At 39.5% G+C, this 25,975-nt stretch overlaps 2 protein-coding genes and 1 long non-coding RNA gene across 4 annotated transcripts; 2 read left to right on the plus strand and 1 right to left on the minus strand.

The window, feature by feature from the left end:
• Window positions 1-601: 601 nt before the first annotated feature.
• LOC309708729 (tubulin beta-4B chain-like) lies at window positions 602-4,959 on the plus strand. The gene is made up of 5 exons (XM_082537002.1): window positions 602-852; window positions 1,841-1,949; window positions 2,049-2,159; window positions 2,362-2,606; window positions 2,690-4,959. The coding sequence occupies exons 1-5, from the start codon at window positions 796-798 to the stop codon at window positions 3,500-3,502; spliced, it is 1,335 nt and encodes a 444-aa protein (XP_082393128.1). The 5' UTR covers window positions 602-795; the 3' UTR covers window positions 3,503-4,959.
• dennd1c (DENN domain containing 1C) lies at window positions 4,851-20,360 on the plus strand. 2 transcript variants are annotated; one of them, XM_082536997.1, is made up of 23 exons: window positions 4,851-4,959; window positions 5,383-5,447; window positions 6,047-6,090; window positions 6,606-6,655; window positions 6,749-6,868; window positions 6,989-7,058; window positions 7,478-7,558; window positions 7,653-7,718; window positions 9,374-9,427; window positions 9,555-9,665; window positions 11,324-11,424; window positions 11,529-11,574; window positions 11,689-11,790; window positions 13,191-13,316; window positions 13,523-13,624; window positions 13,925-14,015; window positions 14,110-14,150; window positions 14,233-14,283; window positions 14,400-14,447; window positions 14,535-14,642; window positions 15,726-15,808; window positions 18,322-18,547; window positions 18,622-20,360. In XM_082536997.1, the coding sequence occupies exons 1-23, from the start codon at window positions 4,943-4,945 to the stop codon at window positions 19,624-19,626; spliced, it is 2,808 nt and encodes a 935-aa protein (XP_082393123.1). In that variant the 5' UTR covers window positions 4,851-4,942; the 3' UTR covers window positions 19,627-20,360. The 2 variants fall into 2 exon arrangements, with proteins under 2 accessions (XP_082393123.1, XP_082393124.1); XM_082536998.1 differs by lacking the exon at window positions 7,653-7,718.
• Window positions 20,361-21,166: 806 nt separating this feature from the next.
• LOC309708730 lies at window positions 21,167-23,645 on the minus strand. Its single transcript, XR_014277324.1, has 3 exons — window positions 23,440-23,645; window positions 21,436-21,500; window positions 21,167-21,266 (listed from the first exon to the last, which is right to left on the minus strand). It is a non-coding gene; the product is annotated as an uncharacterized lncRNA (long non-coding RNA).
• Between the last annotated feature and the right edge of the window lie 2,330 nt (window positions 23,646-25,975).

Below are 25,975 nucleotides of genomic sequence, written 5' to 3' on the forward strand. Positions count from 1 at the left end.
TTTAACTAGTTAAAGCCCCTGAAGTTTTTAAAGAGAGCAAAAGGTTGGGGGTCAGAGGGAGAGTTTACTGGATTATGGATTGTGAGCCACAAAAGAGCTTATGACTTGATCTTGGCTCAGTGCAGCTGAACTCTTTCTGCAAGTCCCAGCAAGTAGATCTCTGAGCACCGTTATTCTTTATTACCCAGGAAATTGGTACTGAATGCTAACACACAGACAAACACACACTGTTGCTCAGTTGTGCTAAACAAGCAGTGCAACATGCAAAACTGTATTTGTCACCCATCTTACCCATTTTCATCTACGTTTTGATCACTCTCAGGCTACATTTAATTCATTATTCCTTTTACATGATGCAAGCTAACCTAGACTTTACCCTTGGTGTCGGCCTTTAACATTTGGCTCGATCTTTAGGACTCAATCTCTGTAGTTTATTCTGTGCAGTGTTATCTCTCACAGGCATGCCACCGAAACAACAAACGGTGTATTATCCTCGTTTTTCAACTTCCAGCTAACCAGCCAGCACAGGCAAGCCAAATTTTCCGGCTGTGCCCGGTTCCCGTTGTCATGGAGATGACGTCATGCTGCAGCACCGGGAGGAACGGCGCAGCCGCGGACGGAGGGAGGGGACGAGGAGCTTAAACCGCAGCCACAGCTCCTCCGCCATTCAGCCAGACTGCCGACTGATCCTGGAGGGCCAGGACTGTTCAATTGCAAATCCGGAGCCCACCGCAAGCTTCCCCCTGTTTCTCCAGCAGCAGCTCTCTGTGAGACACCCCACACCGCAGCGACAAAATGCGTGAGATTGTGCACCTGCAGGCCGGGCAGTGCGGGAACCAGATTGGAGCCAAGGTGAGAAAAACAAACGGATCCTTGTTGGCATGTCGTCTACCTGTTAACTGTAGTCGGTTTTATGTAACGAAACACAAGTTTATCCTTGCTGCTGCTGACGTGTATCCAAGCAAGAGGTCATGCTGCTCACAGGAAATACTAAATAGGTCAACATAGTGGGGTGGAAAGTCTTGAATAAGCGTACAAAAGCATCCCTCAGGATGGGCGGTGGCAAGTCGAGACGTCCCCATTATTGTCACTTGATGCACTTTTAAATGAACGACAGCACATAAACGGGGACCACGGGGTGTTATCGGTGTAACACAGCATGCTGGATGAAGCTTATCTGTGTGTGAGAATATATTGATTTAGGCTGACAAATCATTATTCGGGAATTTAATGAATGAACTGACAGCAATCGTGTGTGTGTGTGTGTGTTTGGGGGGGGACACACTGAGAGGGGTGTGGCTCAGACAGCGAATTGACAGGAACACCGGCAGACGTGCTGCCGTGCAATTTTTTTTTCCACATATGCAATCATATTTAATTATAATAATAAGTAGCGCTTTAGGCTGATATTGTATTACCCATCTTTTAAACCTGTCCTTTAAAGGTGTCTGTGAACCAAAGATGTAAGATGGCTTGAGAAATCTATTACACAAGATTCTGAGGTTGGATTGATAAAAATACTAACAAGGATAATGATTTTAATTCTGATTTTTTTTTTTCTAATTTTTCAATTCATTATTCCCAAATACCATCAGAACAGAGCAAAAGCAGCACACGTCACACCTTAGGAAATATTTACTCTTTAATATTTGCCCTTTGATTAAATTTGTTGTCAATCTTCTAAGCAATTAATCACGTGGTTGAGCTTCTATGGTTTAACAAGTACAGCAGGATATAAATAGCGTTGAATTTAGCTGTCGGCATTTGAATGTCTCGACACTGCCACAGCACGCATTTAACTGCTCTCTGGCTTGTCTGTCTCTAATCGACCTGTCTGCAGTTCTGGGAGGTGATCAGTGATGAGCATGGCATCGACCCAACAGGAACCTACCACGGAGACAGTGACCTGCAGCTGGATAGAATCAACGTCTACTACAATGAAGCTTCAGGTTGGAACTTTTGAAAGGCAGCTATTCACTGTATGTGTCGATCTTTGCTTTCGAATGGTCTATATTTGACCATTTTTAACACGTGACTTTGTATTGCAGGTGGAAAATATGTGCCGAGGGCCATCTTAGTAGATCTGGAACCAGGCACTATGGACTCTGTCCGCTCTGGGCCTTTCGGACAGATCTTCAGGCCAGACAACTTTGTCTTTGGTATGGGATAAACCACACAGACACACACAAAAACACACATAATTACATGCCTTATTGATTATACAGAATATAATGATAGCTGAAGTACTGGCTTTGACAAGTAAACAGTTTAAATAACAAACTTTGACATTTTGATAGCTAAATATACTTCTAGACAAACAAACCCTAGCTCAGCCGATCACAATGAACTTGTTCCTTCCAGGTCAGAGTGGAGCGGGTAATAACTGGGCGAAGGGCCACTACACGGAGGGAGCCGAGCTGGTGGACTCTGTTCTGGATGTGGTGAGGAAGGAGGCTGAGAGCTGCGACTGCCTTCAGGGCTTCCAGCTCACACACTCTCTGGGTGGCGGTACTGGCTCTGGTATGGGAACTCTGCTAATCAGCAAGATCCGTGAGGAGTATCCAGATCGTATCATGAACACCTTCAGTGTGGTGCCCTCTCCTAAGGTAGAGTGATTATGCAAACCATCTTTGCTGGCATCCGTTTGTCTCCCTTTGGTTTTCCTGATCTTTGCCTTTTCTGTCTCCAGGTGTCAGACACAGTGGTGGAGCCCTACAACGCCACACTGTCTGTCCACCAGCTGGTTGAAAACACAGACGAGACTTACTGCATTGACAACGAGGCCCTGTATGACATCTGCTTCCGCACCCTCAAGCTCACCACTCCCACTTACGGAGACCTTAACCACCTGGTCTCCGCCACCATGAGTGGGGTCACGACTTGCCTTCGTTTCCCCGGTCAGCTCAACGCTGACCTCCGCAAGCTGGCTGTCAACATGGTTCCCTTCCCTCGTCTGCACTTCTTCATGCCCGGCTTTGCTCCCCTCACCAGCAGGGGTAGCCAGCAGTACAGAGCCCTCTCTGTGCCCGAACTCACTCAGCAGATGTTCGATGCCAAGAACATGATGGCCGCCTGCGACCCACGCCACGGCCGCTACCTCACCGTGGCCGCTGTGTTCCGAGGGCGCATGTCCATGAAGGAGGTGGATGAGCAGATGCTGAATGTGCAGAATAAAAACAGCAGCTACTTCGTGGAGTGGATCCCCAACAACGTCAAGACAGCCGTGTGCGACATCCCGCCCCGTGGCCTCAAGATGGCCGCGACCTTTATCGGCAACAGCACTGCTATCCAGGAGCTGTTCAAACGCATCTCTGAGCAGTTCACGGCCATGTTCCGCCGCAAGGCCTTCCTCCACTGGTACACTGGCGAGGGTATGGATGAGATGGAGTTCACTGAAGCGGAGAGCAACATGAACGACTTGGTGTCCGAGTACCAGCAGTACCAGGATGCTACAGCCGAGGAGGGAGAGTTTGAGGAGGAGGGAGAGGAGGAGGTGGCCTAAGGCTGAAGTCACTCATTGTTTCTCATCTGCACTCATGACTCCATCCAACCATCCATCCGCTCATTCCGGTCCTACTCTGCTCTCTTTTTCTTTTCCTAGAGCACTGTCCTTTCCCAGTTTTCTTGTTCCTGTATTTTCTTAGTTCTTCCCGTTTCTGTCTGCCTCTTCTCCTCATATCTCTTGACCCCTGTCCCCCTTTCCTGCCAGAGTAGGACTCACACTTTAAACATGTAAACACAGTGCTCTTTTAGAGGTAGCTAACACAGATGTGTGCTTGTGGGTTATTTGTTAAATTGTTTTTATTTTGGAGGGTTTGTTTTGCTTAGTGTTTGTTAATTATCATCGGTTAAACAATTGCATACCTGGAACACATTCACTTCATTCAAATATTATGACTTGTGTAATTTGACATTGATTAAAATACATTTGTGGGAAAAATATCCATTTGTGTATTTACTTTTTTCTCTCACATTTGAAGTTGGTAAATGGCCTGTATTTGTATAGCGCTTTACATAGTCCCTAAGGACCCCAAAGCGCTTTACACACCCAGTCATCCACCCATTCACACACACACACACATTCACACAAGTTCACTCTGATACACTATTATTAAAATAATACTTCAGTCTGGAAGAGAAAGAACTTGATTTTAACTTTCAGCCTCAATGTCACAGGAAGTAAATCAAAATGGAGCCCTACAACAGATTTAGGCAGTGTGGCTGCAGCAACACAAGGAGGCAGTATGACATTTGTGAGTGTGGTTCTTGTCTGAGCAGGATGTGCATGTGTTATTGTCGCCTCACTACTTCAGTATTTTGTTATGGTGTTCAGTTCTAATTCCTGCTTATGTGAGCAGTATCAAGAAACATATTTAGCTTTCTATGTCGGCTATATGATTTATACTAAAGTGAAACCAGCACCTTTCAGTTCCTCAGTAAAGGCTGCCATTACGTTGGCACTCGGGGAAAGGTTTAATACAGAGTGATTTATCAACAGGTTCCTGGCAACTGTTCTAATGTTAAAGTAAAGACTTATCCATTTTAAAAACTTAAATATGCAAATTTCCCAAAGTTTTTTGTAAGTTCTTTACTTTTGCAGCTGCTAATGTGAATATGTGGTTTTTGTTAAAAGTCAAATTTGCATTTAAAATGCATGAAGAACAAAAAACATTAAAAGATAAAGGAATTTTAAGCCAAGTGTCTATAAATGGCCTGAATTTTGATAGGTGGTCTTATAGCAGACGTCATTCACACACGAAAACCACACATACTGACATAGATCAGGAAGTGTTCTGTCATTCCAGTGCTGATTGAGCAGGCTGCTGTTACTGTTGCAGTCTCTGTCACTGTTACATCAGAGGTATGGTTGTCAACTAGTACACCTGCTGAAGACCTCTCTCCTCTTGGATGCCACACATGGACACAGTCGCATTTGGACAGTATGGGCTCCAGACTGAAGTAAGTAATTATGTCATTTTTGTGTGTCGACTTCCATCACCATCAGTATGCCCGTCAGTCTGTTCTTGCGGTTTCTATTACTTCCTCTCGCAACTGCACAGGAAGTTTCCTGTAGCAGTTCTGTCGCCTTCTATCTGTTGCCATATGCTTCACGGTAAATTTGTTCTTGTTCACAGCAAAGAGAAAAGTTCCTCTTTCGTTCACACATATGACTCGTTTGTATTACTTGGCTGTTGATTTGTTCTCAACATTACACCTGGTTTATTTTTGTTTATGCTCAGAATCTTCTTCGTTTTGAGAAAATTTATGCTAGACGTGGTGTCAATTCGAAGCACTGTCTCAACATGTATATGACTATATTTGGTGGTTAATGGGTTTTAAGAATAAATTTGTGTCATTGCTCTTAAATCTCTTTCCTGTCAGACAAAACCCTGAGCGAACCTTCTACTGGTTCTTTGAAGCAACTTGCCCTGTAGCCAGAGACAAAGGTGAGGCCTCTGTGGTTTATCATCTGTTGCAGAGCAACTTAGCTACGCAGAGTGATTTGTCAGCACTGGACAAGTTGATTAAAATTGCTCTTCCATTATTTTCTGTAACTGTATAAACCTACCTTTTGTCATTTTCCTACATGACACACAGCACCGATTTGAATTTCAAGCACTTGGCTTCAAAAATAAAAGATGATGTTTTTTATTTATGTATTATAAAATCATTAAAACGTCACCGCTAGTCTTTATAAAGGTGTTTCTGCTTGCACTGAGAATTGTTCATGCTTCCTGTCATGTGATCAAAAAAACCCACACAGCCTGTGTAGTCAAACATGAACTACATAGAAAGATGGTGTAGTGATCCCTCTGACTGAGCAGCTGAGCATGTGCAGAAGACCTTAAATGCTAAATAATGTTTAAAAAGCATTATATTTATACATTTGGAATCATTTGCCACTACTTTTACCTCATTATTTTCTTTATTTTCATCATAGTTATTTTCTAAACTTTTAAAAGGCTGCTACAAAATAACTTCTAAATACATTTTAAATGTAGAATTAGCATTAGTATTTGTCCACTCACTTATTTTAATGTTACAGATCCTGGACTGCTGTTTCAGTTTCCAGAAGACTTCAATGATGAGGTAGCTTGTGTTTTCCTGCCCTTGTGAACAAACGTAATAATATTTATGCTTTAAATAAAAAAAAAAATAGCCTTTGTTTTGTTTGTGGGTTTTTTTTTTACACAAAGTGAGAACCAGTGTTTTAAGTTGTTCAATATGAAGCTTTACTTCTTGTTTCAGTTAAATTCCTGAAACATCAGCTTACTGACATTCTCATCTACAATAGGGGAACACCTTAAAATCATATCATAACATAACATTGTATGTGCTTGTTAACTTACTCTAAACTTCGATGGCATGCCCCCCTCCCCCACTCAGGCCTGAAAACAAGCACAAAAAAGGTTCATGCCCCACAATTATTTTTTTTAAATCTTTACAACAACAAAAGCACTTCCAAATTGAAATTTAATGAATTAAAGTGCTCCACTTGTGTGGCCAAGCTGTAGTTAGATTACTTTCTGCTATGCACCCTGACAGAGATCACAGTATGCATCTAGATTATTTGTCCTGTTTCAAAATTGTTTCCCACTTTCTAGGAGTCCTGTCAAACATTGCCCAGGTTCTGCTTCCCGTATGATATACAAAGGTGAGTAGAATAAACTTGTTGGTTTACTTCAGACTGCATTTCTGTATCATTTGTGTTTCATATGTTGTCTTCTCTCTACATTTGTCTACTCAGAGTGAGAGATGGGGTGGCTGTGCAGCACTTTACTTTTGTTCTAACTGACCTTGAGGGATGTCAACGCTTTGGCTTTTGCCGTCTCACCAACAGCACACATACCTGCCTTTGCATTCTAAGGTACATTTCAACATGTGTTAAAAATATTTTAACACCAATTCTATTTGCATTACTTTCATTTTCAGGATACCGTTGTTAAAAAGTGTTGTGGTTGTGTTATTTTTATCAATGTTATTACAGCTATCTTCCATGGTTTGAAGTGTTTTACAAACTACTCAACAACTTGGCTGACTATCTCTCAAAAGGGCAGGTAAGATTCTCATGTGTAATATTTATCTTCTCCCACTTGTCTCTTAACCGCAGTTAAACTGTTAATAAAAGATGGACAAAGCATTTGTTGGTTTGTAAGATCGTATATTGAGACTAATAGCTGAGCGTTTTGTCCATTTCCATTTTCCTACACAAGGATTTGACTGAGAAACCAAGGACAGTGAATACTCTTATGGTAGTAACTTGTCAACTACAACATAGTTACACGTAGCAAATATACTTGCTGTATTGTATTCGACTCTCACAGGATTCTTGAATAATTCTGTATCAAATAAAAGAATGCAGGTTTAAAGCAGTTCTACATTAGCTTCACATTTCCAAGCAAGAGGCTTCGTCCATCTGTGTCCATGTAGCATCTATTTCAGTATGCTTAACATGACCACTTCATCTCTTCAACAGACCAGTGAAATGAAAGTTCTTTTGGCATCACTCTACAACCAGCCCCTTCCACTGGCTGCTGGATCCGTCACCCTGCAGATGGTAAGTCTCTAATTAGCCAACAAGAACTTGGAGTCACACAAAACTATACTGCTGTTTTCTGTCAGTGGTTAGTGTGTTGTTGTTTTTTTCTGAGGGAGAGCAGGTTTTGGTCAGCACAGAAGTGTCCCATCCTGTTGGACACTCAGAGAGACAAAAGGGGGTGAGTCCCACAGGAGTTCATGTGGTCTGGAATCACAGCTTTGTAGATACAGACTAACTCCTGCTGGAAAACTACAGTTGTCTGTGCTTGGTGGCTACAGCTGCAGACTAAAACCTTGTGTTTAAACCAAAGCATGCACAACATGCACTAATATCTGGCATTCCTTATAGCCTTTGGAACAATTTGTTTATTAATCCAAAAGCCATAAACATGCCATTATGTTACTGACCCCAACAACTGTTTTGTCTTATAAGAAATGCCTCTGTGTGGCCGAAAGCTGTAACAGGTTTTATTTTATGAATGTTTGTGCTTTTTTGAGTTTCATTCCAAAATAAATTGGTTACCTGAAAAACACATTTACTCACCTTGTGCAATTCCTTTGCATTTGCAATGGAGAATATATTTAGAAAGTTTCAGTCCTGGTTGATGGGGAAACTCTTATGATTACAATGGAAAAAGCAGGTGTTACATTAGTAGCATTTTTTTATGTAGTTCTAAATGTTAGTTGAGTTAAGTCAATTTAAATACATTGCTTTTGCAGAAAAATGCTAATCTTAAAGAGCAACAAAATTAAGTTTAAATCTCATGAAGGATTTCAAGATTTGAGTTGAGTCAGAGGCTGTATATAAAGGATGGACAAAAACACCGTGCTGTCGCAAACCAACAAACCATTGGTTTGTTGACTTCTGTTGTGAAACTTCAGGCTAATCATTTTTCATCAGTGTCCTAGTTTTTCAACAACACCCTATGAGAATCTCCACGCTTGTAAAATAGTGTCTTGTCAAATACTAGCCAAATGCCAAACCATATGCTGATTATTTTTATTATTATATTGGATTCCTAGGTGACTTTAGGATTTATATTTGATTATGATGCTTTGTATCAGCCTCAGATATGTATTTGCATTTATATGCTTAATCAGTGCTGTATGTGCCTGCTTTATGGGTGGTTGGGTTGGGGGAGGAGAGTTTTAAGGCTTGCTGTGTATACTTGATTATATTGCTTGTATCGTGCATCTCAGACATATACTTGTATCTTATAGCCTGTTAAATATTGTTTACTTGCCTAGGGACTGCAAGTGGAACATAGGTAGTAACTAAATATGGTAATGGCATGTGAGGTCAGTAAGTTTGTGCAAAGTTCCTGACAAATACAAAATGCAACTAAACCTAAAACTATTAAAGATGATGTGAAACTGGTGATTGTGGCCACAAACCTATTAGAAACATGTTCTCTGAGGTCATGCATTGAGTAAGTAACAGAATGACTTTCAAAAAGAATCCTACATAAATGATTTCATTTTGCAGCCAGATGTGCCATTGTCCGCTGCCCCCACCCTCCCCCCACTGGCTTCATTTTTAAGACCATGAAGCTACATCCATCTTTTATATACAGTCAGTGATTATTTTTTAGCTCACATAACTGTGTGTGCATGTGTAATTGATTGCTGTAGAGGGAATTTTGGAATGAAATACTAAATTATATGTCTATAACCTTTGATGTGTGCATATATGATGTGGAAGATACTAATCAGCATACTAAACCGTGTTGCTAAATGCAAAAACACTTCCCAAAAATTTCAGAGATATTATCTCAAGGATTACTGATAGTGTTGATAAAGTATGAGCAATGTTTTATTTCATATGTTTTGGCAGGTTCCATACTTCATCGCTCCAGACCCCAGAAGTCTCCCTTCCATACCTGAAAACGTAAGCATGGTTAGGTTAAAAATTTAAGGCTAAATTTTAAATTTCAACAAGCAGTGATGGATTATGTGAACACGCCTTTCCCCACTTCAAGCTAATATTTCTATCTGTTTCTTGTTTTATACACCAGAGGAACTTGACCGAGTTGATTGTGGCAGTAGACGTGGGGAACCTGCTTCAGCTGTATGCCAGTATGCTGTTTGAGAGACGCATCCTCATCTTTGCCAGCAAACTCAGCACTGTAAATTACACAATTCTCTTTTATCCATTGCTTTACTTTAAATGTATTTACATCAACTTTGTGGTATAAAAGAGAACTCCCATCCCCCTAACCCATCCATCCATGGTACATGACTAACATGAATTAATTTTCACACATCAAGCATAATGAAAAGTAACTAGGCCTTATCAGGTCTTAAAATGATATAATTACCAGCTCAGACGAACAAAAACACATGCCATATCCTCCAGAGAACCGAGGAAACAAAAGTATCTTTCAGTTGAACTGTTTTTGTCCACTACAGAGGACATGATGAGTAGGTCGGATCTCAAGAGGATATTAAATGCCAAAATGCAGAAGCAGCGTGTGTGAAAAACGAACTATACTCAGTGATTCAAGAGATTGTTTAACCACTTTTGTCAGCAATAACTTGAAGGAATTATTTTATGTATGACTTTGTCAGTCTCTCACATGATTGTGGAGGAGTTTTGGCCCAGACTTCTATACAACATTGCTTCAGTTAATTAAAATTTGTGCTGGAGTTTGATTGGGCCATGACAACACCTTCACTCTTTTATTTTTTATCCATTCTACTGCGCATGTACTGTTGTTCGGTTCCATAACCCAGTTTTGGCTAATTTTGTCCTCTCAGTGACCGCAAAGTTCCCATGCCCTGCAGCTGCAAAAAAGCTCTAATCATCAATTTTATCTCTGTGCTTGATAGTTGCTATAATGTGTTTGTGTTTGGGTTGGTATGCAGTGTTGTGGCCAAACATCTCCAGTTATGTCTACTCTGTCCAAAGGACATTGTTTCAGAAGTCTTGTGGTTTGTTTAGGTGCAGTTTTGCACTCATGCCGTCATGTTCTTTTTACAGAGGCGAGGCATTGTCCTGGCAACCCTTCCAAACAAGCCATACTTCAAATTGTTCTGCCATGAACTTAACATAACATGTTACCTGAGGCGTGTAAAGTCTTAGACCAGTTGTTGGGATTGTAGCATCGTCTTATCATGGAGTAAATTTTCTTTAACTCACGGGAAGTCTTAAGTGTTTTCCACTTGTGAATAATATTTTTCATTTCTCGTGTCTCATTGTTGAGTAATGGATGTCAAATTGTTTGGAAATGGCCACATAAGTCTCCCCAAGCTCATGGGCAGTAATAGCTGCCTCACTATGATCATTGATGATGTCTTATGTTTTTTGGCATTGTATTAATACACACTTAAATACTCCACTCCAACAAACTGCCCAAACTTCTGATTTTGTTGATGATGAAGCAACATCTGCAGGCTACTTAACCCTTAATTTAACAACATACGTAGTTTTTCACACAATGCTTCTACGTTTAAGCTTAGTTTGTTGTAAATAAATAATGGCAGGTCATGTTGCTTGTTGATGTTCATCAGGTTATGTTTAATGTTCTGATATGTTAAAGCTTAGGATGGAGAGGGGCTGTGCTTTCCCTTTATGATTGTACAACTATGTTTGGTCAGCTGCCATTAAAGTCAGTAGCAACACTAGTATCTGCTGAATCCATGTAACTGGAAGTCAGACGTAGAGCAGCTAGAACATGTTTGAATCTATAGTTTTGTAGTCATACCTTGACCACTATTTTTGGCATGTGTCAAACCACACAGGAAGATTTGTGTGCTAAAGCTTTTCTCCATTTTGTGCGTTTAGCTGACATCCTGTGTGCATGCACTCAGTGCTGTGTTATACCCCATGTACTGGCAACACATCTTCATACCTGTCCTGCCACCGCACTTACTGGACTACTGCTGGTGAGATTTGTCTGTTTACGTGTTTAACTGCCTACCTATCTATCTACAAATCTGCCTTCCTGCCCACAGCTGTTTAATTGATATTTGTTTTTTAATGGTCACAGTGCACCCATGCCTTACCTGATAGGAGTCCACAGCAGTCTATCTGAGGTAAACTGCTGACCTTATACTTCAATATAAAGCCACTGCTAAACTCAAATCCTCCAAATCTGTCAGATTTGTCTTGAGATATTGAAGCCTAATCTGTTACTGTCTGTCTGACAGAGGGTGAGGAGTCGTGGGTTGGAGGAAGTTGTTATTCTGAATGTGGATACTAACACCCTGGAAACCCCTTTTGATGACCATAAAAGGATACCTTCAGATGTGGTAATAAATAGTCTTAGTTTGTGTGATGATGCATAAGCTGCTTCTTTTGTTTCCACACTTTTTTATTTTAAGCAGGAAAGTGTGATTTCACTAACTATTTTCGCCCATTCACTGCAGCCCTACACGCTACTTTGATCTTCAACATTCATAATCTTCAACTGGACCCATGTGAGAATAGCTTAGATGACTGTCTGGTAAACTTGATTTGCCTGCTACAAAATCTGACAATCAGGCAGCATCCTGGCTGAAATCAAACACTGGACTATTTCAGGGGTGTCAAACTCATTTTACATGGTGGACCGCATATAGCCTACTTTGATCTTAAGCGAGCTAGATCAATGAAACTCCCCTTTCTGTCAGTGTCAATTACATATTTAACTTTGTTTTTCCACGATGAAGAAAAAAAAGGAAATCTGTCAGCACGACTCTTCAGACTTAAAGTGAAAGAAATAAAATCACATTAAAAGTTCTGGTAGCTTATTGCCCAGACATTTTTGTTTTAAGCTGTAATCTTAAAAACTGAAATTTCTATACCAAAATCTGAAAAAGTGAAAAACAGAAACTTTTATGTTTTTCACAAAGTTACTGAGGTTTCATTAGGGACATAGCTAAGCATTTTACAATTTAGCATAATTTTGTAAGTTGAAATTTCTTCAGTACTGAATAGCAGAAATTAGGCTTTCATGTCAGCGGTTATATTTTTTGGGGGGGACTCAGTGGCCGACAACACTGTTCACAATGGTGAACTGTAATAAGCAAGCGAATAAAGCAGGAAACATCACTGTCAATTTTTTTATGGGAAACTGGTATCAAAGCACAGCGAGAGATAGATATAATTGCACACGTTTGATATCCCATCCAACTATTTTAAACATTTCTGAAGCGAACTAACTCACGTTATGTACTAAAGTAAGGACGGGCAGGTTTGGACAATTCCCCAGCATATTCTCTTGATTTCACCTCCCTTTTAGTGGTAAAAATGACAATAGAATATAATGATGCTACTTAGGGGACAGGTGTTATGATGACAACTAGGCTCAAAACCTATAAAAAGGAAACAAGAGTCCTCTTAACACATTTGAAATAGTGTTTACATGTGAAGAACATGAGACAAATAAGACCACTAATAAACATAGTTTACTAGTTATGGTTTAAATACATTTAATTCACAGTATACATTACAGTTGGACCAATCAGTGCTTTTTAGACTGCCTTGGGTACTGGAAAATCACAAAGTTTTATCTCTGAGCAGGGACATACTGGGCCCAGAAACTGTGCTAAAAGAACAAAATTTACACCATGCAAGATTGTCGAGTTGCTCAAATAGTTTTTAAGCCCCTGAGCGCATATATATTAATAAACATATTACAGATATAAATACAGATGCTGTATGTGTCCAGATGTCCGGATTGAAGATGTGTTTGAAGCGCCAAGCGGTGTCACCTGGATGTGGTGTTTCTCAGGCCTTCCTGAAGGCTCAGGCTCTGCTCTTTGGAGGCTACAGGGATGCACTGCAGCCTAATGAGGTCTGTCATACATGAAATACATATCGGTATTTATATATGTATTTAGAAAATCAATTTAGGCACTTTTATTTCCACATTTCCCAACATGTTTAATTTAAATTCTCTAAGTATTCTGCAGCTCTGCACATCTGTTATATCAGTATTTATTTTTAGGAGTAATTCTTCTTTTGTTGTTCATGGCCGTCTCTATGTGTTGCTTATTGCAGGAAGGAGAAATATGTTTCTGCGAAAACCTGTTTTCAGATCACAAATCTCCAAGTATGAAGCAGTTTCTTCAGAGTGCTGTTCATTTGCAGTGCTTCAAACAGGTAAACACTGCCCTCTGCTGTACACTTAATGCAATTGTAATAGTAGCTGAGCAGTGGTTGGACAGAGATTTAGAAAATGTTCGAGGTGATTGTATAACAGCCATTGATAGAGATGTGTAATTTGATAGATTGTGTTATGCTAAACAGATTACTATTTTTTAAAAATAATAATAATCATTATTTTTTACATAATTAACAAAAAAGATTTTGAATTTGGCGTGAAGTCAGGCCAAGCATCTTCATGTCACTATAAATGAGTGAGCTGTTTTATTGATGCTGTATATTTGTTCGTTTTTTCAGTTCATCGATGCTCGTCTGGATATTCTGAATAATAAAAATGAACCAGATGATCTCTTTGAGGAGGAGATTATAAAGTGTGAATCCACAGCAGGTGTGTATCTGTATCTTTACCTGTGTGGTTGTGCATGTGTATGTGTATGTCCATTTTTTTCATTGCTTGCTTATGAAATTATTTCTTTATGTAGGAAGAGGTAAATCCTATCAACAGTTAGTTGGTAATTTAAAGGTAAGTTCACTTAATCTTCAAAGAAACACTAATGCATTTGGCATCATCTTGGCAAAAATTCTTGCATTTGTACTTTTGACAGAAAGGAGGAGGTGCTCTCATCCTCAACATGAAGTCCAAAGCAAACATGAGAGTGAGTACAGTGTTGAGGTGTTTTTTTTTTTAAATTATTATTCTGAACTAATACTATGATTATGTTGCGCTGCTGTAGGTCTGCTACTAATCTGTTTATCTGCTTATCTCTTCTAGGCCAAAGTTCTTGCCAAGTCAGGTCTGAAAAACCTGCTGATACATAAGGTGAGCGCATGTTCATGTGGGCAAATGCTTTGATGGATAAAAATTATACTGTGTTTTTAATAAACTTTTGTTTTGTGTTTGATGCAGGTTAATGATGAAGAGCACACCCTTCAGAGAGGTGGATCGGTATCACACCGCCGTGCCCAATCTGACTGCCTGCAGAACCGCCTACCAATCACACAGCACTTCGGGAGGGTGAGATACCACAATTTAATCTCATGCACCAAACCCACATCTGAAAAAAATAAATAAATAAATAAATAAAATCACTCTTTTAAAATCTAGATATCTACACTCACTGGCTTTATTAGGTACACCTCATTGCATTTAGGCATGTAAAAGTGATCAAGATGACCAGCTGAAGTTTAAACCCAGGATGAGAATAGAAGAGGAAGATGGTTTAAGTGGCTTTATAGATGGCGTAGATTGGTGTCAGATGGGCACCCCAGTGTTTCAGAAACCACACAGCTGTCTGTCCAGTTTTAATGGTCTGACAAAGAGAAAATATTTAGAGAGTCACAATGCTCCACGTAAAAATTGCTTGTTGTTGTCACATCGCCACATTGCTTAAAGCTGAGAGGAGGGCAGCCATTATTCAAATAACCTTTTATTACACCCAAGGTATGCAGAAAAGCATGTCTGAAATAACAATACATTAAACATTAAAGCAGATTTAAAAAAAAATCTTACAGCAGAACATGACCACACGGTATTATTCCTGTCAGTTAAGAACAGGAAACTGAGGCTACAATTTACAGACTCACCAAAATTGGGAAAGAGATGATTGGAAAGGCCTTGACTAATCTGATGAGTCTTCATTTCTACTGCAACATTTGGATGGTAAGGTCAGAATTGCGCATAAACACCATGAAGCATGGATCCATCCTGCCTTTTTTCAACAGTTCAGGCTAAAATTGCCTGCACAGTCACCAGATCTCAATCCAATAGAGGATCTCAGGGATGTAGTGAGATGGATTTCCAGCACTTGTGTGCAGCCAACAGATCTGCAGTAACTGCAGGATATTATCATGTCAATACAGACCAAATTCTCTGAGGAATGTTTACAGCACCTTGTTGAAGTTATGAAAGCAAAAAGGAGTCTAACCCAGTACTAGCAAGGTGAACCTAATAAAGTGGCCAGTCAAGATATAATATAAATATAACCCTGTGACCTCATTTGCTTCTGTATTGTTTTATATTATTCTTATAACATCTGAATGGTTTTCTTGTGGAAAAATTGTATTACCAAACCTTTGCTTTGTTGTTCCATCATGTCAGTCACGTCCCCGTCGACCTGCTCATAAATCTAAGACTCCTAGAGACAAGGACATCATGAAAGACAGTGAAGATACATGGGATGGGTAAGCTGTGATGAAATATATTCACTCATCTACAGAGTGTTTTAGAATACACTGAGGCTGTTACAGCTTAAGCCAGCATTGTATTAACTGCCTAGCTGTACTAAATGTAGCTGTACTTGTTCAGTTCAATTTATGTAGTGCAAATTCACAACAACAGTTGTCTCTTGGCACTTTATATTGTAAGGTAAAGAATCTACAATATTAATAAGAAACCCCAGCAAACACACAGCTCCTTGCCAAATGGCAATAGTGGGAAAGAAAAACTCCCTTTTAACAGGAAGAAACCTCCCAGGAAGTCAGGTAGGGGCAGCATAAAAGAAACACTATGAGAGAAAAAGACAGAGTGCAATAATTACCAATGATTAAATACAGTAGTCCTGTTTATAAAGGAGTAATTTAAAAAAAAAAAAAGTGAGTAAAAAAGAAACGCTCAGTGTATCACAGGATGTCCCCCAGCAGCCTAATAAATAATCTGTGTGCTGTCTCCAAACTGGGAGCTGGTTCTGTAGAAGAGGGATAGCTGAAAGCTCTGCCTCCCAGTCTACTTTTGAAAAGTCTAGGAGAGACGGATGGGATGGAGTTCTCCACACAAGACCAGGATTTCTCCAGAATGTTTCCCAGTTATTTATGAAACACACACCATTTTTGGACACCACTGAGACAGTGAGAGGTTTAAGGAGAACATGACAGGAACACAAAGTAATAGAGTGAATGTACCATTCACCAACTGCTTTTCAGATTAGGGTTTAAAACAAAAACGGATAAAACCAGATCAAACAGGATTCAGACTCCTTCCCTTTTGCCAATTTTTTGACTTTAAATAAATAAAATGGAAATAGGGGTGGGCGGTATAAATGGTATATGGTAGAAATGATATAAATTTGGCCAACGATAGAGATTTTGACTATATCGCTCTACCGCGATAGCGCATGTTGATGGTGTCATCAAGCTGCGCCTGTTTTGGTCAAAAGCATTGCAGCCGCTGCAAACAACATCATCTGCAAATTATGCCTGGCGGCAGTAATAGCAAAGAGACAAAGCACTTTTGGAATATGGGGAAAGCCAAAAACTGTGCTTCCTCCACTTCCCTACCATTGATTCATTACTGCTGAATTCTCTCGCAGCTGCTCTATTCCAATGTTGTTGCAGTATATTAATGACTAACCTCGTATTGTGCATGGATTATCTCAATTGTTCTCCTGACTGAAGTTTGGTCCGTTTATATCATCCTGCCATGCAATTGCATTTGTCCCTAACCATCAGAAACCCTCACGTTAACTTTTATCGAGTGGAAAAACATTAGCGGCCATCCGTCAGCTTCACTGTGCTAATGTTATGCTAACATAGCTGTTTTGCTAGCGATCACGTAGCACATCCATACCACCATACATACCAGCTAGTCCGACTTCAGTAAACCTACAAACATCACTGCTGTTTAGTTTTCTGTCTTCATTTATGTTGGAAGTGATAGCAGAGCTGTACGTTTGAATTTCTCCAGAAATCTCTCAGTCAGAACATGTCATATCATGTTTAGGTCGGAGCTAGCGAGCTAATGTCCTGCTAACTTCTAACTCCGTTAAATTTAATACATTCTGTTTTCATGGATGCCTGGATGTTAAACTTAATTGTTACACCTGGTAAAGCAGCAGCTGATCATTTGATTTAAGATGAAAGAATATAGACAGTTTTTAACTCTCAGTGATGCCGCAGTGTAGGGCCCAGATTACTCCGCGAGGCTCCTGACTACGGTAGCCGTAATACTCCAACAATCCATCAAGCGGTGCACCTTCATAGCTTACCAAAGTCGTACTAAAACGTTTTTGACAGATTTCTGCGCGCCGTGTACTACATAAAATCAGTTCACGGTCAGTAAGCACAACCAGAATTCTGACATAAGGCACACTGTCGATTTTTGAGAAAATTAAAGGATTTTAAGTGAACCTTATAGTGTGTAAAATACGTTATACAGAAGAAAAGAATATATCGCGATATATATCGTTACCACACATGCTTCAAATTATACCGTGATATGGATTTTAGGCCATATCGCCCAGCCCTAAATGGAAATATCAAGTCCTTAAAGCTGTACTCTGCAAGTAAAAACAAGTGTATAAATAACTAAATATTATTACATTAACATTCAGACTTTTACAATCCACACATGTGTTTTGATGTGAATTGTATGTTTTAATTACATTTTAGATGTTTGTAAAACTCTAAGTTTAACATTCAATTTTACAGGTTAGGAAGGGTTTAGAAAGACATGTGGTTTATGGACAATCCATCAATTCACATAGTCAAAACCAAGCCTTCATATCTAAGCAACTCTCTGAAGACCTAAATAATAAACTGCGGAGAAGAGTTTATCAAACAGTATGTGGAAAGAAAACTGTGTAGAACTCCAAGAATATGTTAGAAGAGCATCGGGCACTAATTATCATTTGGATAATATACTGTATCTTTACAGTGGAGAATTTTTGTTCATACCGTTTTGTTTGTTGCTATCATTTCAGAGCTATGTCTGGGTCCAGGACTGAGCCTGACTCTGAGCTCCAGAAGGATGAAGAAGAAGAAGATGAGGAGGAGGAAGATGCACTGCTGTGTGATGAAGAAGAGATGGATCTTCTTGGGGAGATCTTTGATACACTGAGCTCTCGTAGCTCCCATGACCGTGGCCTGCTGTACGGCACCCGCAGCCTGGATCTGTTTGGGCCAGACAGCCATGACTTTATCACACGGGTAAGAAAACGGGTACACGTGTCCCTAACACACACACAAGTGAATGCAATTTCTGATCTGTCTGTGTTTTCCAGCGTGTTCCAACCAATCCAAGCCAAGAGAGCTTGTCTCTGTCCATCAGTGGCAGTGGCAGCTTGCACAGCTGGAATCTGGAAACAACAGAGGAGTTATCAGACCTGACAGCAGACACTGACTGGCCATGCATGGACACTAGTGTACCAGAGGAGGAAGGGTTGGAGAATATGAATATGCAGTCAGAAAACAAAACAGAAGAGCCAAAAAATGGACAGAGGCAGGACGGAGAAAAACAGGAAGAAGTGACAGGAGCAATAAATGGGAATCAAGCAGAGGAAACTGATGATCAAAATAAGTTTAAGGAAGTAAAGTTAGAGGAAAATATAGAGAAACAAGATCCGGGAGAGGGTGTAAGTTTATGGGAGGACCCGGTTAATGAAATATGTGCCAAGAGCGATGAAGGCTTAAAAGAAAACAAAGAGGATGAGCAAAATCAGACAGAGGAGGTAATTGCAGAACCTGAGATGGAAAGAGAAACACATGAAAGTCCAAAAGCAAGAGAAGAAGAAAAAGAGAGCCAACTGGAGAAAAATGAGGTGGTAAGAGGATCTTTAAGCAAACTTATAAACCCAAATCCTAAACATCCCAACTCTGTTGAAGAAGAGCAAAATCAAGGGAAGGAGGCCGTTCCAGATACTACAGTCTCTCCTGGGCCTCAGATTCCTGCTGTTGACCCTAACCCTACATCAGTTCAAGAAAAAAAGATTGAAGTAGCTACAGAAAAACTGGAGCAAGAGGTGAAGCAGACCCCCTCTCCTCCTAAAGTGCTATCTGCTGCAGCACGCTTTCAGTCTCAAGGATCCACCCAAAGCTTCCAGGTAAAGTCCAGGGTTAAGGCCTTCACTGAACCTGGGAAACCTTGCACTGTGTTCAGAAACAGGGAGAATGCACAAATGCCATGTGACTCAAATACATCAGAAACAAACAACCGCACGGAGGAAGCTGAAGAGGAAGAACGACCTCCAGTCAAAGTGTCAGAACTGAAGAAGAGATTTGAAGCTTAAACAATGCTGGTTACATTCTAGTTTTTGTTACTTAAAATCCAATTAAATTGATACATTTGGTTTCTCTCTGCATTTCCCCTGCCTCTCCGTTACTCTTAATCCCAAGCCCATTTGGTTTTACTGAAAATATAAATTATGAAATAAAAGTCAACAATGTAGTGTTATTTAAAGGCTGACCTCTGTAAATTGTAGCAAATGTTACTCAAATGATGGTGAATGTTGCACTTGGGGATAAGTTTCAGATGAACATTTTGTGCATTAGTATTTATGAATATAACAAGCTGCAGTGTATACAAACACAAAGTAATGAAAAAAAGAACAATGTTCCCATTTTAAGTAGTTTTGGACTTTTTAAAGGCCGTCTCTCTACAATAACAAAAACAATACTGCCACACTCTTACAAACTGGCTGTTTTCTTAGTATGTAAACACATTTTATTGCTTGTATATTTTATACTTGGTGAAATGGTTAATTACTTAGAATTAAGACAGCATGGCTGAAATAAATAAGAAGAAAGTAAGAAAAATGCATGAAAAATGTTTTTCCTGTTGCCTGCTGGGATTTGTGTGGAAAAGGCATGCTATCCATCAGATTCTTTAATAAAAACTGACGCATTCTGGGTATTTACATTTTGCGACCATTTCACTTACGATCTGAATAACCTGAACTTGAATAAAATAAATACTTTAAAAACTGCTTCAACGCTCCAAGACGATGGGCAACAAGCAGGAATACTTGGTGTGCACATTGCAGTTTATTTACATAACACCTTGTGAAACATGCATTTTGATTTGTTTTAGATTAAGTTGAGCTTTTCCTAAGTTATATGAAAGTGCATCACAGTCAATCTTTTAAATCAATATTTCTTATAAATGCAAAAAACGTGTAAAAATATACATTTTTATATATAAATACACAGAACAGGCCGCACAGAAAAAATACTAACCTGCGTACAAATACAAAGTGTTATTTAACTCATGTTCCTTGCTCATGTGGCGGAATAAAAGGGAGTGACTTGTTTACATTGCAATGCACAAACCTCTCTCTTCTCTTCGTGCAGTGAAACAAATGATAGAATAAATTTAGAGGTCTGATCAGTCTTTTGTTGTCACTGGCTATTAGAAGCTGCAGCACAAATAGTGTTTAGTTTACTTACAAACTGCTGCTGCAAAACATGATGATCTCTAAGCACAGGATCACAGGAAGCTATCAGTTATAAGTTCATAGCCTTACAAAGTGACAAAGTATGTGAGGACTCATATCAGACGTTCTTCTTTGGGCAATGGTAGGGGCAAGCCAGGTTTTTCACAACCCGCTGACCTTGACTGTTTCTTCTCCACCGCACTGGGCTTGTATGTTCCCTCCATGCTTCTTTTTTTCCTAATGACGCAAAGTAGCAACAGCGTAGTCAAGCTGAGCAGGGACAGCACGGTGGAGACAAACACTGGCACCATGGGTGAGATCGACACCTCCGTGGCCATGCTGAGGAGAGAAATCACAAACTTTTAAAGTCATCAATACGTAATTTATAACATCAACATGAAAGAAGTTGTTACAACCTCTAAGGGTCAGTTGTTCCAACAAGTGTTTCACATTTGCGCACTGGAGGGCAGTTACCTCAGTTACTGAATTCAGGCACCCTAGTGGGGATGCACAACAGTTTTTTTTTGTTTGTTTTTTGTTTCTTTAACCAGAAACAAACAAAGGTGAAAATGTTAATTTAGACTGTATGATTAATGATCAGCTGAGAGGAAAACCGCATATTGGGTCAGTTGAAAAATAAGTTGAGAGTGTTTAAAATGAGCTCACCTCCCAGTAGAGTAGAAAGGATCATTCAGGTCTGCAGGATCTGTTCTTACATTTGCACCATGTAACTGTGGAGCATTAAAAAATTATATATATATATCATTCAGCCGTAACATTAAAGACACCTCCTTAATACGGTGTCTTTTGGGTCATGTGTCCTGTGCACCAGGACATTGGAGAGTGCTTGATCTGTGCCAATGCTTTGGTGGATGCTATAAGTAAACATAACATTTACATAAGTGCCAGGACCCAAGGCCTTCCCAGCTGTGCCCCACACTGCAAAGACATTATTGTTCCACTTTACACATCAGGACTTTTACTGTTGTGGCAGATCAGATACATTTAAAACATATATGTAAAATAGAAGAGACTCATGTTTAACACTTTGTATTTACGAGTTTGTGATCACAAGTCATTATTTGCCTGAAAAACAAATTGTAAGAAGGGTTTAAACTGTTTACAAAAAAATCCCAAGCTGCAGCACATCCATCCAACCTGCTGAATGCCTGAATCCAATTCAAGGTAGCTGGAGTGCTGGAGCCTATCCCAGCTACCATAGGGTGAGAGGCAGAGTACACCCTGGACAGGTCACTAATCTGTCGCAGGGCTAACACAAGAAGACAAAATCATCCACACTCACATTCACACTTACAGGCAATGTAAAATCATCAGTGAACCTAACTGCATGTCTTTAGATTGTGGGAGGAAAGAGAGAGATACTTAGTCTCAAATGTACTTCAATTTAAAACACCGCAGCCAGAAAACCTGTGTGACATGACAGGCACATACCTTTCAAGGAAATCTTCCTCTTTCATTCCATAACCACTTGGAATACCAAAAGAAAGAGCTTATCACAAAGTGTTGGATGAGCTCATGTTTGCGATTATATTTTCATGGCAAGAATCGCATGATTTTGAAATACTAATAAACTAATAAACTAATCAAGAAAAAAAAACATACACTAAAGCATTGCTGTTTAACCAATTTAGTCTAATACAAAACTACTTGATCAACTTGAGGTATAATTATGACATACAGACACACACCAAAATGTGTGGTTTACAAGCCAAAACCCCCCGCAAACTTCATGTTACAGGAATGCCATTGTACTGACTTCCACTACATTCCTTGGGAGTGTATTATTACCACTATGCAAACAAGGACCTCAGCCACTGAAAGTTAGCAGAAAGGGAAGCAATTTAGATTTGCTTTTTCTTCCCAGAATACTGTGCAACCAGCTTATTAATTTAGAGTGCTATTCTACTAACAATACTGTGTTAGTAGTGGCCAATATTAACAACAGGAACTGAATTTTTTATTGCGCTTTCATTGTTTCCAGGTTCTCAAATGTGAGGAATGTTTGCCTTCTTTGGTTTTGTTACGTGATAATAAACCTATTATTCGGAATATAAAAATAGGTCAAATTGGGCCTAACCTAGTTCTCACTCGCACTTTTAAAGCATCAATGAGCAAATCCAGTGTATGGACTTTGCTGTAATTGGATCTATGGCCCTCATAGAAAATCCTTAATCATACCAGACTGGGACACTAGGCTACAAAAAACTATTCTAAAAAAAATTCCGTGGAAGATTAAGCATTACACACTGAAAAGGTAGTTAAGAAAATGTCCCGAACTCACCATAAATGTCCATATATGTATAGACAGGAGATGCCGAACAACTCCCAATCTTAAACCTCAGTCTGCAAAGTGTAAAAAGTCTGCTCCCCATAAACCACTTAGACCAACAGACACTGACACACCCACCAAAGTTTAACATTGCCACGGGCTGACGTATGTCTCTGCCCAGGGCGGTATGTCACAGATCCCGAAACACCTGTTTAACCGGTGTCCTTCCGGCTCAGGTGAGCCCGCTGTTGCTCTGAACTGTGACAGGTGAAACCGCTTACAGCCAAAGGAATGAAGGAGCGCGTGCAGCCTCACGAGGAAGCTCAGACCGTTGGGGTTACAGCTGCGTTCATAGGCCAAGGATGAAATTTGGTATTTACCTGCCGGTTAATGGGTATCCAGGTGAGACGATCAACGTTGTAGTGGCACCCTGTTCAAAGTAACACGCTCCCGGAAACCGAGAATGCTCATAGTCTGAGAGACAGATGTCGACGTGTTCGAAGCATACTGAAAGTATTCTGCCCCACTCACCTGTCGTATTCAAATGAGCCTGGTCACATGTCCTCTCTGCACCAATCAGAAACACACTCCCCCTTTTTTTTGCTTTTTTCCCCTCAGGACCTCAACAGAACCTGGAAAAACTAGTCCATGCATTCATCTTTAGTAGGCTTGGCTACTGTAACAGCATCTTTACAGGTCTACCTAAAAAATCAGTCAGACATCTACAGCTCATTCAGAACTCTGCTGCTCGAGTCCTCACTAAGACCAAAAAAGTGGACCACATCAGTCCAGCTCTGAGGTCTTTACACTGGCTGCCTGTCCGTCAGAGGATAGACTTTAAAGTTCTGATGCTGGTCTATAAAGCTCTGAATGGTTTAGGACCAAAATACATCAGTGACCTCCTGACCCAGTATGAACCTTCCAGATCCCTCAGGTCATCTGATCCAGTTTTTTAACCAGACACGGAGAAGCTGCATTCAGCTTTTATGCTCCTTATATCTGGAACAAACTCCCAGAAAGCCTCAGATCAGCTGAAACACTCAGTTTATTTGAATCCAGGTTGAAGACTCACCTGTTCTCAGCTGCATTTGAATAAAGCTCCAAATCCACACTTTTAAGCTTAAATTTCAAAACTTATATTTTAACTACTGATTTTATCTACTGTTTTTTTTAATCAATTTTAAATCATTCTTTTTATTGTTTTTGTTTTTTAATGTCTCTGTAAAGCACTTTGAATCACCTTGTTGTTGAATTGTGCTATATAAATAAACTTGCCTTGCCTTGCCTCTATATTTTCCTATCTCCTATATATTCCTATCCTATATTTTTTGCTTTGTTTTTTTTTTTAGCACAAGTCACTAAGCTTACAACCAAAAGTAGGTAATATTTGGTTTATTTGCTTTGACAAATACAAATAATCACTCAGTTGATGTATAGAGGGTTAGGCTTAATAATTAAATAGAAAAGTCCTTGTGTGAGTTTACAAAGCTGCTGTTTGTCTGTGCACAATCTACCCTGTGGCCTACTTTCGTTATTACTGAACAAACGAAACTCTGATTACCAGAAGTCCTGGTGTGCAAAACAAAGACACATTATGCCAGATAAATAGCCTGAATTAAATCTTATGAAAAAGTAAAATGAAAATTATTGATTATTGAAAATATTGATATCTGATTGATCCGGCTGCTGTTAGACCATAAATCAAACAAAAGTGGTGACCACACACAGCCCTTAGTTTCATTAGCCAAGACTCTTTTGTTTCTGTTTAAAAAAAAATGCAGTGAGCCAACACACTTTGCTAAAAAAAAAAAACACACACACATTAAAATTAGGTAGGAGTCTGTGTGCAATACATAACAGATTTAATAGAGCAGCAGGAGTATACTTCACTCCCCTCTTTGCCCTTCAGGCAAACTGTAAGGAGTCCAACATGTTTGTATGTAAAATGTGCTCTATTTCATTATGTTCAATTGCATATCACAATATGCGGGTTCATTCCACTGCATGTGGCGAATAAACTTTGAACTTGAACTTGAACTATTAGTGTAAACGGCATACTTCAGACTGGAGGACACATATAACTGGATAAGGGAAAAATAATGGATGGATGAATAGAAATGCAAAAAATAAAAAATATGGAAAAATGTGCTTATGGTCAGAATTTACACATGAATTTAAGAGAATGAAAACCAAAAAACCCCTGCTAAATCCAGGCTGCTTTTGGATATATATTGGTATTAAGTTATTTTTTTCCTTTTTTGTTTGTTTTTAGCATACTTTGAACCCCACAGCATCAACTGACCATTATATAAATGCCACCGCCTTTAAATGATAAGCACTGTGGAGGGTCATTAACGATGCTCTGCCCTTCTTTTAATGGTTAATGTGGCACAGAGAATTACATTTGTTCTGAGGGTAAAGGCGGGATATATTTTGCTTTCTTTTCTTTCCCTGTCAGTGAAATCCTAAAATAGAGGATATCATATCCACTATATTAAATATGTCAGATTGTTACTGTAAAAAAAAATAAATCCATGAAGCCCAGCCAAATATGTCCTGTAAAGTTACTCAACACGTTTTGATCAGACCACTTGTGTGATTATTTTTACATACTGGTGAATATTTGGGTTCAAAAGAGGCAAAACAATAATATGAGCAATAATATGAGATTTTAGAAAAAAGAAAAGAAAAGAATATTTATTGGATCCTGTGAACTAATTACTAAACTGCATGGTAAGACATAATTTAAACATGTAAACCTTTATTGATTTTCCAGTGTTTACTTGTTTCTTTAGAGAAGAGATAATCAGGTCTAAACTGTTTCCCAACCTGCTGCTGGGAAATTGTGTGTACGTGTGATTGGAAAGAGGATGAATAGACATTTTGTGGGAGTGCAGGGAGGTTAGTGAATAAAAG

Source organism: Aulonocara stuartgranti (genome assembly GCF_965226115.1).
Source record: "Aulonocara stuartgranti genome assembly, chromosome: 6".
Taxonomy (NCBI): domain Eukaryota; kingdom Metazoa; phylum Chordata; class Actinopteri; order Cichliformes; family Cichlidae; genus Aulonocara; species Aulonocara stuartgranti.